The 17,507-nt window shown below is 41.2% G+C and overlaps 1 protein-coding gene across 12 annotated transcripts in view; it reads left to right on the top strand.

The window, feature by feature from the left end:
- Window positions 1-17,507, top strand: part of NTRK2 (neurotrophic receptor tyrosine kinase 2) — a 373,842-nt gene that overhangs the window by 18,748 nt on the left and 337,587 nt on the right. For all 12 annotated transcript variants that reach the window (XM_036855412.1, XM_036855415.1, XM_036855409.1 and 9 more), the window contains 2 exons: window positions 14,365-14,439; window positions 14,554-14,625. In XM_036855412.1, coding sequence (XP_036711307.1) covers window positions 14,365-14,439; window positions 14,554-14,625 — 147 coding nt within the window. The remainder of the gene's footprint in view (window positions 1-14,364; window positions 14,440-14,553; window positions 14,626-17,507) is intronic.

The following is a 17,507-nucleotide window of genomic DNA, read 5'->3' as shown; positions in this document are numbered from 1 at the left end:
ACACACACACACACACACACACACACATATGCAAAGTTGTGCCTAGGAGCATGCATATCTATAACAGGAAGACATACCCACAGAAAAGGCCTGCGTGGGCCCTGGGAATGGGCTTAGGGTCTTTGGATAGGAAATTCTGAGATCCTACTAGGTCAAGAAGGGAAGGAGTGATTTCCAGGTGGGAGCATCCCATTGCCTCGTGTGGAGGAACTTGGCTGGAGGAATACCGGAGTGAGGGCCTCTGACATGCCTGGGTCCATCGTCCAGAGCTAAGGGCACCAGCGACAAGGCTGTCTGGGCCTCTGCCTTGTGGATCTGACCTCTGCATCATGGTGGTTTTGAGCCATGATGATGCTCTGGGATAGAGGAAGTGCAGGGCTTCTGCACAGGAGCACGCAGGGGGGGTGGCCGGGCTCCCCAGACTGCTCCTCCCGTTGCAGCGCCCTCACCTTCTTCAGGGGAATTCTCAAGCATGGGGGTCCATGTTTCCAAGAACAGTTGTGCAGGATTCCTTCCCTGACTTGTGTTACAACAAGCTTTGTGATACCGCAGACACAGACAGACCAGCAAAGCATAGATCCGTCCCCAGAAGTTAATGGGGCTTGTTAAACATCAGTAGCTACCTGTTTCTACCTTTCTCTCTTCCCTGTACAGATTCTATCATTGACCCTGAAAGCTCTAGATCTGGATGTACTATTTTAAGAATTATTCAGCTCGTTATGGCTGAATAATTTTTTTACTGGCACCCTAGGAGGATCCTAGGATTGTGGAAACTGTGCCTAAGAAGTTCCTTTTCTCATTATATATTTTTTTCCAAATTGAAAAATCACTGAATATGTCCATTGCCGTGCATAGGTGGATCAACAAATTAATTTTTCATTTTCTTTGGGAGTTCGTGTCCGGGAATCACACAGGTTATGAGGCAGGGCGGCTTGGAGGGTTAAGAACCCTACTCTGAAGCTGGTCTGCCCCTGCTAGTTTGGACTAGTTTATAAAGCCCTCTGTGTCTCCATCTGTAAAAGGGGAAAATAATAGAACCTTTCTCATGGGGTTTCTGGAGGTTAAAATGAGCCGATGCATGTAGAATGATTGTACCAGTGCATAACGCATAGTTAGAGCTCGATTGTTCATTTTTGTTTTTATTGTCTGGTTATCCTCAACTATGTTTTGAAGGAGAGTAGACTCTGTAGGTCTTGGGGAGGACAGAAAAGCAAAAGAATCTGTCTTGAGTGCGGCACTGGACAGGTGCTGGGGTTAAACAGGATAGATGTAAGAGGGTGTTGGTTCTCCTTAAAGGGCACCTTTGGTTTGCGTGTTACTTTCATCTTGGCACGCTCAGGTGATTGGGATATTGACCTGAGCAGTGATGGGTCAGATTTAGCCACTCGGACTCAGGTCATGATCTTTGTTCTGCAACTGTTTTCTTCAACAGTCCTGGTCCATTTTATTTATTAGGTTGTTTATAACAGTTCCCCTGCACTCTGGAGGTTATCAATTTGTACTCCATTCTCTCTTTTTATTGTCTTTCTCACTTTTTAATTGCAAATCCTTTACAAAATATATATCTTCCTTTTTTCTTTGTTTTAAAAATCTGGTAAAATGTACATAACAGAATTTACCATCTTAACCATTAAAAATGTACAGTTTGTGTCATTAAGTATGTTCACATTATTGTGCAACCAACACAGCTATCCAAATAATCCACAACTCTTTTCATCTGCAAAACTGAAACTCTGTACCCCTCCCCCTAGCTTCTAGCAACCACCATTCTACTTTCCATCTCCACGAATTTTACTCCTCTAGGTACCTCCAAAGTATACGTCTTTTCTAGCAATGCTATATCCCTTGAATTAAAAGTTTTTATAAGAGATTTGTTTAGGACTTTTTGATGCACTCACACTTCCTTTCTGTAAAATAGCTTCTCTTTATTGTGGCCTTACATGACCACTTATGACTGGGATCCCTTTCCACCAATATCTTTGTAGTTTAACTCCAAAGAAAATAATCTCTAACCTTCTATAAAAGCGACTAAAGGTTAACACGTGAAGGGAAACCAGTGAAGATGAACTTGGAAGTGTTCCTCACATGCTATCACTCTCCTTAGTCCCACAGCCTATAAATGTGGGCTGAGAAATTGTGTCAAAATCAAAACATACCTTCGAAGAGATCCTAAAATTTTACTGCTTGAATCATTCTCTTTTCTTGACATTATGCCTGATGCTCATTTTTCCCTGTGCCATGCTTGATCTATCCTGAAGTTGGAGCAGAAATATGAGTTCCAAAAATTCTCTTCCTATGGAATGATTTGGCCCGATTGGAGGCCAAGAGCTTTCAAAAGTGTGTTCTGCTGTGATTTGTGCTGACTTGAATGCTTCTTAGAATTCTTAAGTCCTGGGCTAATCATTGGAAGTTTTTCTTTGCTTTTCATCAACGAAACGTTGACTGACCTGAAATAATGGGAAAAGAGGAAAAAACTTTTTGGAAAAAAGATAATTTTTGTGTTCGATTGGAGTTGCAAGATTTCACTTTTTATAAACACTCACTTTGAAACACACAAAAATCGTGGATAATATGGTTTTCCGATTCATTTCTTAAAAACAACTGTAAGGTGATGCTATCGTACCAGTATATTGATCGTAATGGCCATATAATTTGTATTGGACGAGTATAGAAATGTTGCAGTTAATCAATTTATCATTAGTATTTGAATAACTGATGGTAATTATTTTACACAATAAGGTTAATAAGGTAAAAATGAGAGGGAGGAGTGAGAAAAAAAAAAAGAGACAAGAACTCCAACTAACTCTAACGGTTGACATAGTTGCTGTAATTGAGCACACCATTTGTCCTCAACTTCCTGGCAGTGAAAAGAGAAGCTCATTATTAAGGAGGAGAATGCCTACTAAGTCCACAGGAACATAGCTTTGTTTGGCACTCTGTTCTGAAAAGAGTTTCTTTTGCAGAGAATATGAGTGATGTAATTCACAGCTTTTATGAAAAATGCAGAAAGTAGATTTCATTTTCTTCTTTCTGAGAAAGTCAGTGAAAGTTGGGGGAAGTGACAAGGACGTCAATTCTGCAAGGACGCTAACGTGGTCCAAGAATTTCATCTCCCGATGCTGTAATTATAAAACTCATACAATGCAGGATCTTAGTTGCCCATCCCCCCTCCTACCCTTTGCTGAGCCAGGCTTTGCTAGAAGCTGGACTGCAGATGATATGAAGTTGTCCCCTCTGACCAGAGCTGGAATATGTTAATTTCTGTTCCTGGTTAAAGCCAGATCCATCCTCTTTGGAAGCCAGACAAACAGATGGTGGGGCTGACAATCCTTTTACAAAGACCAAGCAGCCTGGCTTGCGTGCCCATCCAGGTGGAAGCCACCCCGTCCACGGACGAGATGAGATGCGGGGGTACCAGCAGGCTGCAGACCCAGGCTTGCCTGGGGAAGTAGCGCTATGACTGCCTCGGAATGTGGACAGATGCTTGATTGAGACGGCAGAGATCCACCCACAGAGCACAGCAGAGATGGTTTTGGCCTAGAAGCTGTTAGGAGCGGGTGTGACCAGACGGCTTCCCAGCCAGAGGAAAAGCCCTCTCAGGCTCCCAGGGTGCCCCCAGCCTTGAGAGGGATGGCCCCTTGTGGGCCTGCCAGGATAAATTAGCTGCAGAGTGTACCCCGAGTGACCCAGTGAGCTGACTCATATTTCTGGTGGTTTCATATCGACTGATGTTAGAGGACACCTGTCCAAAATAAAATTTTGGCTCAAACAACACTTAAGCCTCTCTCTTGATGGCAGTGCTGTATCAGGACCACTTCTGTCCTGGGTTCTTCATCTGATATGGCGAAACCATGCCATGGTACACGTTTAGTTAATTGTCTTTCCATTTGCTAGGGTAAGTTATTATGATCTATCGAAAGATCTGAAACCTAATGCAAAATATTAAATAAGTTAGTGGGAAGGAAAACAATTTTTTGTCAGGAAAAACACACCCCTTGCTCCTCTTGGGGATTCTGTACCATTGTACCAAGTATAAAATTATACTTGGCTATGTCTGTGTCAGTTTTAGTTTGTTTCTAAACAGAGGAAGCTTCTAAAGGTTCTGGAACAGGTAGAAGTAACTTCTTTAAGAAAAGGAGGTATTTTTATTGTGACCTTTGTGTCATTTTATCTGAGCAAACTCATTTAGGGATCTCTGTTAGGGATCTCTGTGCATGGAGATAACATACCAATGCAGGAGAAGAGTTGGAGCATGGAAGTCTCAGAGGAAATTACAAGCAAGAATTAAATCAGGTGCCATAAAAATCTTTCCATGAGCCAGTGAAATAGCTGAGGTCAGAATGTGACCAACTGGAAATGTGCTGCAGACCCCCAGGAGCAATGTTACTCAGCTCGCCCTGACTGTTGCCAGGAAGAAATGCTAGCCCAGTTTGGAGGACCTTCTGGCTTCTTAAGAGAGTGTGGAAATTCAGATTTTTAAAATGGGAAATCTTCCCATTTTGAAAAGTTAGCAGCTAAAAAGAAAATGTATTTATTTTAAATATATTGACACCCCGCTCACCCTCCAGTATAAGGTTTACACGTCACATTATTTGTAGGCTGGGGTCAAATCCTAAATTTTCAGGGAGGCTATTATTTAGTTAAGTCAAATTAAACTTACATTTTTTTTCTGATGGAGACTCATATGTTTTAGGTAGAAATCCAACTCTAAGGGTTTCTTCACAATTAATTTTTCTGGTCACAAATTGCAGTGCTTCTTTCTGGGCCCCACCTCATTGAGAGAGGTGGATTAGAAAGATGCAACATAAATACTCAGAGAGAAACCCAGTGTGTAATTTCTTCTTCATAACATGTTGCAGAAGTTTTCTTATAATCTGAGTGCTGATGGGAACTGAGACATTCTCCAGGCCAAATTTCCTGTTCCACGCCTGTGGGCCCTGGAGGCAGGCTGAGATTCAGTTTACCGGCTAGTAAGTGACCAAGCCAGCCCCTGAACCCCAGTCTGCTGCTTGCTGTTAATAATCAACAGTGACTGTGGTTCTCATATGGGCTAGGGCAGTTCTCTAATTGTTCCAGCAACTCCCTGAGGCAGGTACTGTTACTACCCCATTTTAAGACGAGGAAACCGAGGTGTAGGGGCTTGCCCAAGGTTACGTAACTGGGAAGAGGTGAAGCTAGTAGAGTGTGTTTATCCCTCACATTACATCACTTACTATTTTCCAGGCACTTGAATTCTTTTTTTTTTTTTAATTGAAGTATAGTTGATTTACAATATTTTGTTAGTTTCAGATGTACAGCAAAGTGATTTGGTTATATATATATATGTATGTATGTATACACGTATATTCTTTTTTTCCAATTCTTTTCCATTATAGTTTATTACAAGATATTGAATATAGTTCCCTGTGCTATACAGCAAATTCCTGTTGTTTATCTATTTTATATATGGTAGTGTGCATCTGTTAATCCCCTACTCCCAATTTATCCCTCCCCCCATTCCCTTTTGGTAACCATAAGTTTGTCTTCTATGTCTGTGAGTCTGTTTCTGTTTTGTATGTACAATACATCATTTGTATTATTTTTTAAGGTTCCACATATAAGTGATATCACATATCACATAATATTTGTCTTTGTCTGACTGACTTCACTTAGTATGATCACCTCTAGGTCCATCCATGTTGCAGCAAATGCTGGTAATACTCCATTACATATATGTGTGTGTGTGTGTGTGTGTGTGTATAAAACATCTTCTTTATCCATTCATCTGTCGATGGACACTTAGGTTGTTTCCATGTCTTGGCTATTGTAAATAGTGCCGCTGTGAACATTGGGGTGCATGTATCTTTTGGAATTAGATCTTTTGTCTTTTCCGGATGTATGCCCAGGAGTGGGATTGCAGGCTCATATGGTAGCTCTATTGTTAGTTTTTTAAGGAACCTCCATACTCTTTTCCATAGTGGCTGCACCAATTTACATTTCCCCCAACAGTGTAGGAGGGTTCCGTTTTGTCCACACCCTCTCCACAGGCACTTGAATTCTTAAGTTCCCAAGGAATTTAGGCTATTCTAGGAAGCTGCAGTTCTCAGAGCTTGGCATTGTGGGAAGCTGCAGTTCTCAGAGCTTGGCATTGTGTAAGGATCTGAGAAGATATTTTATTTATCTCCTATTACCTCTGTAGGTATAACACATGAGAGCAACCTGTAAAATGTCCTCATTCCTTTTCATTGACTATTGTTTTCAGCCTGTGATTATTTGTCAAGATGCATTTTGCAGAAATTTTAGAAAGTTTTCTTCATTGTAGGTGCAGGACTCATAAGTCCATGGTCCTGGTGGGGCGGTAGAGTGGGTTTGAGCTCAGAATTCAGAGGCAGGTAGATTTGGGTTCAAATCCTGTTTTGGCAGTTATGTAATCCTGGGGACATGACCTAGCAAGGTTGGGCCTCAGTTACCTCTTCCAAAAAGTGGAAACAATCATAGTGCTCTCCTGGTAGCTTTGTCAGGTTAAGAGAGACACCCCCTGGGTACCTCAGTGCCTGGCACACAGCACTCTCTAAAACGGAATTACTGGGGCTACTTCTATGCCCGTGGCCAAAAAGAAGATGGAAGTGCTGCAGCTAATCAGCCTGTGCTAGTAGGCTGGTGCTGGAATTCAGGTTCTGAGCCCACTTATTTGGTGTTCTCTGCATTCACGTTGTCACAGGTGGGGTGGTGGACCCTCTCTTAGGAATGGAGTGATAGATTGAGAGATTCTTCTTTTGAATCCTGCTTTGGCCCATCAGGGACTGACTTTCAAAACTCTTTCTTAGCATTTTGCTGAGCAACTGAAGCTACCTGGTCTCTGACTCAGGGAACAAGGGCACATTTTTAAAAACAGATTATTCTCTTCCCCGTGATGGAAATCTTATGGCAGAGAGGATCCTATCAGAGCCGAAATGCCTCACCCCATGGCTGTAAGCCTGAGCACCTATCACAATCTCTTGTGACATTTGAGTTCTATCGACTTTTATTAGCTTAATTATTTATTTATGTGGTGGCGGTGAGGTGAGGGTAGCCAGGGTAGTGGGAAGCAATTCCATTTTGAAGAGCGACCATTAGAAATACTCCCTGCTCTTTCCATTTCCTTTTGGTATGTCGTCAACCTACAGGTCAGGTAATAAAATCTAAGGTAAAGGGAAATTTTACTTTGGAGCAATTCTGCTGTTAAGCTAATACACAGGAAGAAAAGGTGCGTTAGAAACCACTCTTTGTTACTTGGAAAGATTGCCCGGAGGAATTATTTGATAGGTTGTTCAAGCCAATGTGAAATCTTTTCAAATGAGATGAGTATCCTTTCTAGGAACCTGTAATTCAAAAATGTTTCCGTGAATTTTTCCTAAAATTATCTGTTCTTTTTTTTCCCCAAAAAGCCACCTACGGGCTTTTTGGTAAGCCTAAGGAAAGGAAATTCTTTACCCTCAAGAAAATGTCATAATGAAGGCCCTGGATGTCATGTTGAGAATGGAAAAGCTTTGGTGACAACACAAAATAAAATGGCAAATAGTGTGGACTTTGCTTATGTTCACATTTTTTATCTGTTGACTTTCTGGGCACCCTTCAAAGCCTGACCTCATGGAAGCCTTCACTGCCCAGTGATATCTTGTAGTTCCTTCCACTGCACCCTCGCAGTGCACGTACTGGACCTCTGCTTGGAAACTTCTCTCTTTTGCTCATCAAATACCGTGGCAGTGAGCACTGACCTTCAGGAGCATCACCCCCTCAAGGTCAAGAAGAGCTGGATCTGAAGATTCTTTCTAGCCTTAACATTTCTGAAACTGAGATGGCAAATGAATGATCATCTTCCGAGGGCAATTAGTTTTCATCATTTACGAAAAATAAATGAGTGTTTGGTTTGACTGTGTTGTATGCTTGTGATCTAAATTCGCTTCTAGATTGGACAAATTTTTCTTTCAGAATTGGCTATCTTCCTCTGTTATGGTCGTTACTTTTTTTCCTTGTTTTCTGTATGACAAATGAAGTTATGTTCTATTACCACAATCTTCATTTAGTGTCTATAGTGTGTATATGTCTGGTCTTTCCAGTGAGATAATAAAAACTCCAGTGGAGGACCTGTGGGTCAGATGGATTGCTTTAAGTCAGCTGATGTTCTATGAGCATCAGCTCTGTGTTCGGAAATGGACGTGCAGTTTGATGAGTAACACTCTTCCATCTGAGGAGTTAACAGTTCAGCAGGAGAGTTAGGTATATTAGTACAGAAATACAATGGTGGGTACAAAGAGTACCTCCATCCCCTCTAATTCTTAATTATAAAGTTAAGAAGGAGAATAAATGCTAAAGAAATGTTTGCCAACTGATGGAATAAAGATTTTTTGATTGGAAAAGGCTTTTTGATGTTGCCTGTAAATCAAGCAGCATCTCAGATATTGTAGGGGCCCAGAAGAGTTTTTGGTGAATTCATTGAGAAGTTCCAATTTTTAGGGCAGAAGACAGTCGTCTTGGGATGTAGTAAGAGTAAAAAACAACAATAAAAAACAACCCTCAGAATGTGAGGCCCAATAAAGAGTACCATAGATGGCTTTTAGGAAGGATGAAGGCATATTTGGGCAAAACAGGATGGTCGAAGGCCGAGAATGATTCCACACAGATTGCGGATGGAGGGGTGGGCCTGAGGGGCCTGGAGGCCAAGGAGGTAAGGGAGAGAAACTCTTAAGGGGTATCAGATTTTAAAAATCCAAATCCATCAAGTCTCTTTGTCACTATTCAAAGGCTGCCAACTGTCCCCAAAGAGAACTAAGGCAGCAGCGTGTGCAGGTTGGAAGGGCAGAAGCTCGAAAGCTTGGCTGAACTCATGTGAGCACTGGGGCACGGGCTCTAGGGGGAGGGCTTGTGCCTTAAAGCCCCTGGGGCCTAAGCTTTCCAGATCGGTGGGCTTGGGTCAGAGGAGCTAGGGGCTGTCATGGAGAGAAAGGTCTGTACCAAAATGCTGGACCTTTCCACTGCTTCAATGGGAGTGGGACCCTTCTTGGGGATTCTATTAAGCAAAGCTTGACTTAGTAAGGAGCCCTCAGAGTTGGCCAGCACTTTGACTGGAGTGACAGTGACAGTTTTCTGGGGAAGAGCCTACCGCATTGCCTGTCCACACATCTTTCAGCTGTCTGCCCTGGCCTGGCCTTTCCTCTCTCCTTCCTAACCCTGGGTTGGTCTCTGCAGCTGCTGCTTTTCTGATCAGTGGCAGTGATGAGATGGCAGAGCTCGAAAGACCTGGTGTTGCCAAGGTCCTTCTGGAGGCACGTGGAAGTCACCAGTAGGGGGCGGCCCAGCATGCTCCTTAGTCTTCTTGGTCCCATCCAGGGGCTCTGGGGCAGGGACCAGAAGGCTTTTAGACTGTTTGCTTTTGGGTGGTCGAAGGAACCAAGGACTTGAGCCCTGGTGTATTTGGTCACCTAGTAACTGAGAAGCCCTGGGGTCCAGCTTCTCTGTGGTCTTTTCCTTTGCGGCTTTTTTTGGCTCTCCCTCTTTCTTTCCCCCCTTCCTCCCTCCCCTCCCTCCTTCCTTCCCTTCCTTCCTTCCTTCTTTCTTTTTTCTTCATACATTTAAAAAATTCATAAAAATGTAATGACATAACAATAACTTCAGGTGCATATATTCAGAACTGACACTTTAACATTTTTGTCTTTTTTGTTACAAAGGCTTTTCTCTCTCTTTTTTTTTTTTAACGTCTTTATTGGAGTATAATTGCTTTACAATGGTATGTTAGTTTCTGCTTTATAACAAAGTGAATCAGTTATACATATGGCTTTTCTGTTTTAAGAAAAGAAATAGTTTAATAGTTTAATAAAACAGTTTAACAGTTTCAGTTTCTTTATCCCTGATGCAGATCTGTCTCCTTTCCCAAGGTGACTTTCCTTGCAATCTTCCTTTTGTACTTTACAACTATCCTTGACTATGAACATTATGTGGTATTGTTTTCTGTGTCTTTTTAAAAGTTCATATCAATTGTTTTATATGATACGTACATATCAGTTTGAAATTTTGCTTATTTTTCTTTCTCACTTAGCGTGAGTATTTCTTTCTGCTTAGATATAAAGGTCTGGTTCAATCTACCATAGTTATTTAACACGCCTCATTGTACTCTGTTTTTAAACTGATGGACACTTGGGTTGTTTCCAGATTTTTATTCTGACTGTGTTACCATGAATGTTCTTGTATATGTCTCCTCGTGTGCAGGAGTGAGCATTTCTCTCAGGTGAAAACCTAGAAATGAAATTGCTGGACTCTGTAAAGCGTGTGATGTATAGTTTTCCAAGATGCTGGCAAATTACTCTTCAAAGTGCTTGTGCCAATTTAGACTCCCTCCAACAATGTAAGAGACATACCCCACATCCTTAGCAATGCTTTATACTGTCAGATTTTAAACATTTTGTCCAGCTAGTGGCAGAGGAATGGTAAGTCCATGTGGCTTTGGTTTGCATTTCATATTCCTTGAGGGGTGAGCAGCTTTTCATATGTTCCTGGGCCGTTGAGGTTTCTCCTTTGTGAATTGTTTGTTATTAACTTTACTGGCTCCCATTCTAACCCTATGATTCCTCACTTAATGGTGTCTAAGGACCGTTTCTTTTTTTTTTTTTTTTTTCTGTGACCGGTTTATTTCACTTAGCAAAGATCCTCAAAGTTCAACCATGTTGTCACATATTGCAGAATTTCCTTCTTTTTACAGGTTGAATAATATTGCATTGTTTATATATATACCACATCTTTATCCATTCATTCATTGATGGACTTTCAGGCTGTTTCCATATTGTGGGTATTGTGAACAGTGCTACAATGGACATAAGAATGCTAACATCTCTTCAAGGTCCTGATTTACATTCTTTTAGATGTATACCCAGAAATGGGATTGCTGGATCATATGGTAGTTCTATTTTTAATTTTTGAGGAACCTCCATACTGTTTTCCACAGAGGCTGCACCATTTTGCATTCCCACCCACAGTGTGCAAGGGTTCCAATTTCTCCACATCCTTGCCAACACTTGTTTTTTGTGTTTTTTTGTTTGTTTTGTTTTGTTTTTGTTTTTTGATAGTAACCATCCTGACAGATGTGAAGTGATATCTCATTGTGGTTTTGATTTAGGAGCGTTTCTTAAGGGGTAGATTTCATGAGCAATTTATAGCCCACAGCTATGTTGTGGGCCTCTCTGCAGATGGTAACTTATGAAAGGGAATTCTTGGCATCTAGAGGGGCAATTGCTGACCTTTTAATCCAGCTCTTCTGTTGCTTTTTTCCATTTTGACCAGAAGAAAAATTCATTCTTTATCCAGGGCATCCCTGCCTTCACAGTGGAAGAACATTCTTTAATGACCATTTTTAATACTTTCACATGGTTCTTTTGATGGTTTTCAACAAAATCTCCTGTCTGACTTGAGGATATGGGGAGGGGGAAGGGTAAGATGTGACAAAGTGAGAGAGTGGCATGGACATATATACACTACCAAACGTAAAATAGATAGCTAGTGGGAAGCAACCGCATAGCACAGGGAGATCAGCTCAGTGCTTTGTGACCACCCAGAGGGGTGGGATAGGGAGGGTGGGAGGGAGAGAGATGCAAGAGGGAAGAGATATGGGAACATATGTATATGTATAACTGATTCACTTTGTTATAAAGCAGAAACTAACACACCATTGTAAAGCAATTATACTCCAATAAAGATATATAAAAAAAAAAAAAATCTCCTGTCTGGCCTTAGATTCAAGAACAGGTACGCTTTGCTTAATATCTGACTTATTTTCACCTCATGAACACTGTGAAGTTACCAGTGGCTAAATGTATCCCCCTTTCCTTCTTTGCAGGGACAGTGGTCACTGGAAAGCTTAGAATTATGCTTGTGGCCCTTTCCCAGCATTTTAAACCCAATTCCTAGCTCCACTGATGTCTCTGCCCTGGCTCTTCTTTCTAATATGCCTTTCATTTTTATTTATGTTAGCTCACTGTATTTTATTGAATACAATTGGAGAGTTTATAAATTAAAAATCTGACAAAAAATGAAACAACAATAAAATAAAGGGCATAAATAACTAAATAAAAAGTTAAAAATAAATGCCTTGTGCCACAGACATGGACTGAATACCTCCTGAGTGTCAGGCCCATGTCGTAAGCACGGAGGATGCAGTGATGAGCCAGCAAAGTGAGCTGGAGAATCTCTCAGACAATTTCAGAGCAGTGACTGCCACCATGCTAGCGCAGCTGTAAGGAGTGAACAAGCTTCTCGGGAATTCTCGTTGTGACCCCAAAGGAAACCTTGCCCACGTTATTTGTCCTTTTTTCTGCCAGTTGCATGAAAAAAAGCATTAACATATAGGGCCCTCTTGAATGCAGTTCTTATTGGGAGATAATTTAGAAGAGGGAGGTCACTGTGGTTTCTACTGAACATGTTAGTGGATTGAAAATCTCGGAAAAATGTGTGATAATTTTGAAACATTTCGTAAAAACTCTTAATGTTGAAAATTGTTGTTGGCTCATTAGGTTGGAGTCTTAAAATGTTTCCTTCTGTGTGGGGTAGAAGGAAAGAAGGGAACGAATCCTTCCTGCAACATCTATTAAGTTCCAGGCCCCGGATATCAGGGAGAACCAAGATCTTTGAGCAGAAGATGCCCTTCTATCTTGGACGTTGTTTTTTTTATGTAACAGGGGCAATGTTTATGTGGGTCCTTTTAAAATTATTTATCTTTGGTGTAATTTTGTTCCCTCAGAGCATTTACTTATTTTGCTTTATTTATAAAATTTATTTTCTAAAAATGGGTGCCCCAATACTTACCATGTATTTTGACATCTATTTATTTTCCTTCTTTTGGATTGGGTAGAAGGAATCTGTAGATGCTGTATCTCCTCCCTCATTGGTTACTATTTTTTTCATTTTAATTCATGTTGTTAACAGTAGAGCTACATATTTGTTTTCAGTGTCTTAATTGGAATGTTATGTATCTTAAATTTTTTGAAAAAGAAAGGGGAAAATCCACCCTAATACAACTTCCTGGAGTGCCTTTGGAACTCCAAGTGTTGTCCATCCATCCATCCATCCATCCATCCATCCATCCATCCATCCATCCATCATCCTTGAAGACCTACATTGTGCAAGGTTCTTTGCTAGATGCTGTGGTGCATGTTAAGAATTATAAAGCAGGATCCAGCTGTCTTCAAAAAGAGGTCGTGATCAAGAAAAGTGAATAGACAGATACTCAGATTACTGTAGCACAGGGAAATTCCATGGTAGTATGTTTGATAGCTTTGTGTTTGTGTTACCAGGGATTTTATTGGTTACAAGTGACAGAAATTCAGATCAAACTTCTGTTAGTGACAGCTAACCTCAGAGATGATTGGATCCAAAAGCTGAAGTAACATTTTCAGGGTTCTGTCTCTCTTTATATCTCTTAGCTCTCTTTCCTCCTGTGTGCTGACTTCATACTTGGACGGTCTCTTTCCTTGTGCCAGATATATTTCTCATAGAAGCCCCAGGCCTATGTAATCTTTCAGCTATAATCCCAGAGAAAGACGGAGACTCTGTCATGGCATTCATCTTTTAATTTTAGGGAAGCTTCTCATTAGCCTAGTTGAGGTCACAGGCACATTTCTAAGCCAGTCATCATGGTCCAGGGGATAGAACTCTCCATGCAGCCAGAGTTACCAGTTTACTCCTGTATTTGGGGGTTTGGTGGATGGGGAAGAGGAGATTTCTATAGAGAGCGCACTAGGGCAGTGTGGGGTTTGTGAAATGTGGTTCCTGAAAGGAAAAATTTGTTTCATTACTGACAAAAGCAGAACTAGGGGATCCTGGGCCAGGAAAAGAGAGAGTTGGAAGGAAGGGAGGGAGGGAGAGAGAGAAAGGGGGAGGGGAATCGTCTTCAGTGTTTCAGGAGGTAAAAGGAAGGAGTGACTGCTTCTCTTGTAATGTGAGGGAAGATGTGATTTGTCCTCTGTGTGGTGATGCCAGCTTCCCTGTGGCTGTCACCATAAGGGTGAAATGCTTTTGAGAGGTAGTGGATGCATTTCCAAGTTATTTTCACCTCTATACACAGGGGATACCTTGAGTGGAGAGGCAAACTGAACTTGTTAGTTGAAAGAGTAATAAAAGTTTAAGAAAAAAATGAAACCTGGTGATCCTGTCATTGACAATGAAACCTGCTCAACCATGGTTTCTCCTCAGTCTCATTTGGTTTTGTTCCCCTTGCTCTATTTAAAATAAATGGTGGGGCTAGGTGGGTGGGGAGGGATTGCCTTGAGCAGCCTGGTGAGGTTGGATGGAAGTTACCCATTTTTTTATGGACTGCCTGCATTCTGAGTTACTAGTTTGCACTCTCTGCTTTTTTTGCAGTTACATTGCAAATCAGAAAAGATTAGAAATCATCAACGAAGATGATATTGAAGCTTATGTGGGACTGAAAAACCTGTGAGTACTCAGGACTTGCATACCTTATCTCAGAACTTTTTCTTATGCTCTGTTATCGTCAGAGGGACAGTCGTCTGTTAGCTCTAACATACATGCAATTATGTGTTTTCTTAGGACCATTGTGGATTCTGGATTAAAATTTGTAGCTCATAAAGCATTTCTGAAAAACAGCAACTTACAGCACATGTAAGTAAAGGTTGATTTTTTTGCTTCCCAGGACCCAGCTTATTCAATATTTTCCCCCTCTGTTTATTTTTCCTTCTTTTCCAGCTCTAAACCTCCTTTTAAAAAGTTAGTATAGCTTTGACAATAGCTTAGAAGCATTAGCTTTGATTTCTGAATAGCTTTAGAAGGGTACTTAGAACAGCCTGCTTATTCCCTTTCATGAATTTCTGGGCCATTTCCATCTTGGACAGAGCAATAGGCCAACAGCAAGGAGTCTGATGTGAAAACTATGTCCTGGTACAGCATCCTCGATTCTTTTTCTTGGAATCATGACATGTTCCCTGGAAGACATCAAACTAGTGGAATTGAAAGAAACTGACTTGGCCTTGGCCTTTTTAGGGAACTAAAAATTGCTAATGCTCTTCCTCCCCCAATAGATCCTCTTTTGAACCTTCTTTTTCCAAAAGCTATGTGTCATGATTGATAGAAGTGGAGAAAACTCAATCATGGAACATGCCAGAGGTTCAGACAATTGTAACAATAGCAAATGCTTCCACCGAAGTCAGGGTGATATCAACTGAAGTCAAATGGAAATATGGACAGTGGGAGCTCTTAGGTTGTTTGCTGCTAAATCTTCTTAGATGATGGCACTTGGTCAATAAGGTGTGGCCTTCCTGAGATGTTTCTTCATGAAACAGAGGATCACCCTTAAGCTCTGATGGGCGCCTCCCACCCCGAGTTTTCAGTAGGAACTTCTGCGGGAGGAAGGTTGCCTGCATTCATTGGCCCTTTTGTGCTTTGCAGATTCTCTGCAACAGTACCTTATGTGTTTCATAGACTACGATCTACATACAGAACTCTCACCTGGTTGATCTCACTTGATTTTTCTGACAGTTGGTAGGGGGGATCTTCTTGATTCCCATTTCATAAGCATAAAATCAGACTCAGATCCACAGATGGAAAGTTGCAGACTCAGGGCTCACTCCTGGCTATGCTCTTTTAGTAAGAGGACAGAAAATGAAATGTGTTTTCCATATAATGAGAGAATCAGCCCTTCTTGTAACATTTGTCCTCTTTCTTTTTCTTGGGGAGAACTGTTCCCTGACTGACTTCCAGGCCAGTTTGTAAAAGAAATCGTTCTCTTCGAGCAGATTGCCTGGACACTCTATGGAGATTTGTTGATCTTATGAAAAACCTTAATTTCATCAAGCCAGTACAATGACTTCATATTTCATAGGTGGCATTAATGAGGAAGTCAATTTAAAAATAAAGTCAGTAGAATTAAGATATAAAACTTTTGGCAAAAAGGTGACAAAACTCCAAGGAACTTTATTAACACATTTCATGTAGAGGCTTTTTGGCAACATCTCCGTAGTTGGTTTGCCTGCACAAATTCTGATGTCTTGCGTAGGCCTTGCTAGCATAAACAAGAGAGAAGTTGGACACAAGAAAAAGGCAAAATGCTCTAATGTAATCACTTAAGTATAATTAATGACCTCAGTGGTTACGTTCTGGTATTTTCATTACTGCTGACTGCAGACCTGAATTACTCAATGACCACATTTTACTGGTTGTTTTACTACATCACTTCCCCTAACGTAGTGATCTATATAGTGGGCTATGGTTAATTGTTTTAGAAATAGACCTTTTTATGACTTTACTATGCCTCTTATATTTTCCCTACTTTCCTTGTTCCAAGCTATTTATATGAAAACCAAAGCCACCTTTTGTATTTTTTTCAGGCTGATTTACGGTAGAGTAATTTTAATGGTATTCTGTGTGCTGTACATACTTACATAAAGACAAATATTAGTCCCAGTCTCCCAAAGAGGTGTCATTTGAAAATAGGAAACCAAGGAGATGGACATATCTTATACAGCTTCTTTAAAAGCCAACAGTTGGGAAGCCCAGTTACTGATCAAACTGCAGAAATTACTGATATTTGTAGCCATTGTCAAATGGTAAGGCAGTACGAAGTCAGGCTAATATTCAGACAGTTAGAAAGAAGTTACAATGTCAGTAAGCTTCAGATATTCACGTGATGAAAGAGGCTCCTAATCGCCAAAATAGAAATTAAATTAAGCAGTTGGCTCTAGGGAATGGCAAGGAGGAGGAAATTAAGTCAGTTGTCTGCCTTTCCAGACCTGGGTCTCAACTTCTGCTTATGACTGAAGGTGCTGGCGTGTTCTCCCTGATTTCCGCACGTAGCAAACGGCATCCTTAGTTGAACATCAGCACCATGGCTGCAAGGGAGCTGATAAAGAAATGTGTATGAGAGGCTGTTTCTCTCTACCCTTGGGATATACTGATTATCTCTCTGAGTTTCTCCAATAAAATAAAAATGTGCACAAGAGCATCTATTTCACTTTGGGTTTTAGGGGAATTCAGACTGGATCCTGTCTGTCACTTTCATCATTCCTCCCCTAACCTGTGCATATTTAGCATCGCATGCTGACTGTCCAGAGCCCCTAGGACTGGTCCCTGAGTTTATTTCTTGGTGCCTTTAATTCCTGCCCGGCCCCTGAGAACCCAGAAACTGTGAGAAAAGCCAGTATTTGTGTTTTCCAGGGACTTTGCAGAGGTGCTAATTAGCTCCTTTGCAAAAGTTCTATGATCAAACAGTAAGAGGATTGTTGATTTTTTTTTCCTTCCCTCCTCCTCCCTTTTGGCTTTTGGACCCAATAATAAGTATGGTTCATGAAACTCATCTTGTTCTTTGGCACGTAACCCTGCTCTGGGCTGTGCTGCTAGCAGCCTGACAGGGCAGCTGCCCCGGTGCCGGCCTTGCTAGCCGACCGGGAACCTTGACAATGAGTGTGTCCTCTTTCTTTGCCTCCTCGCTCCTCTTTCTTCTTGGGAGGAAGAATAGGGTTTTTGTTTCTGTTTTTGGTTTTTTTCCTTCA

The sequence above is a fragment of the Balaenoptera musculus genome, chromosome 6 (genome assembly GCF_009873245.2).
Source record: "Balaenoptera musculus isolate JJ_BM4_2016_0621 chromosome 6, mBalMus1.pri.v3, whole genome shotgun sequence".
In the NCBI taxonomy this organism is placed as follows: Eukaryota; Metazoa; Chordata; class Mammalia; order Artiodactyla; family Balaenopteridae; genus Balaenoptera; species Balaenoptera musculus.
The sequence above is the reverse complement of the archived record's forward strand: the minus strand, read 5'-3'. Positions and strand labels throughout refer to the sequence as shown.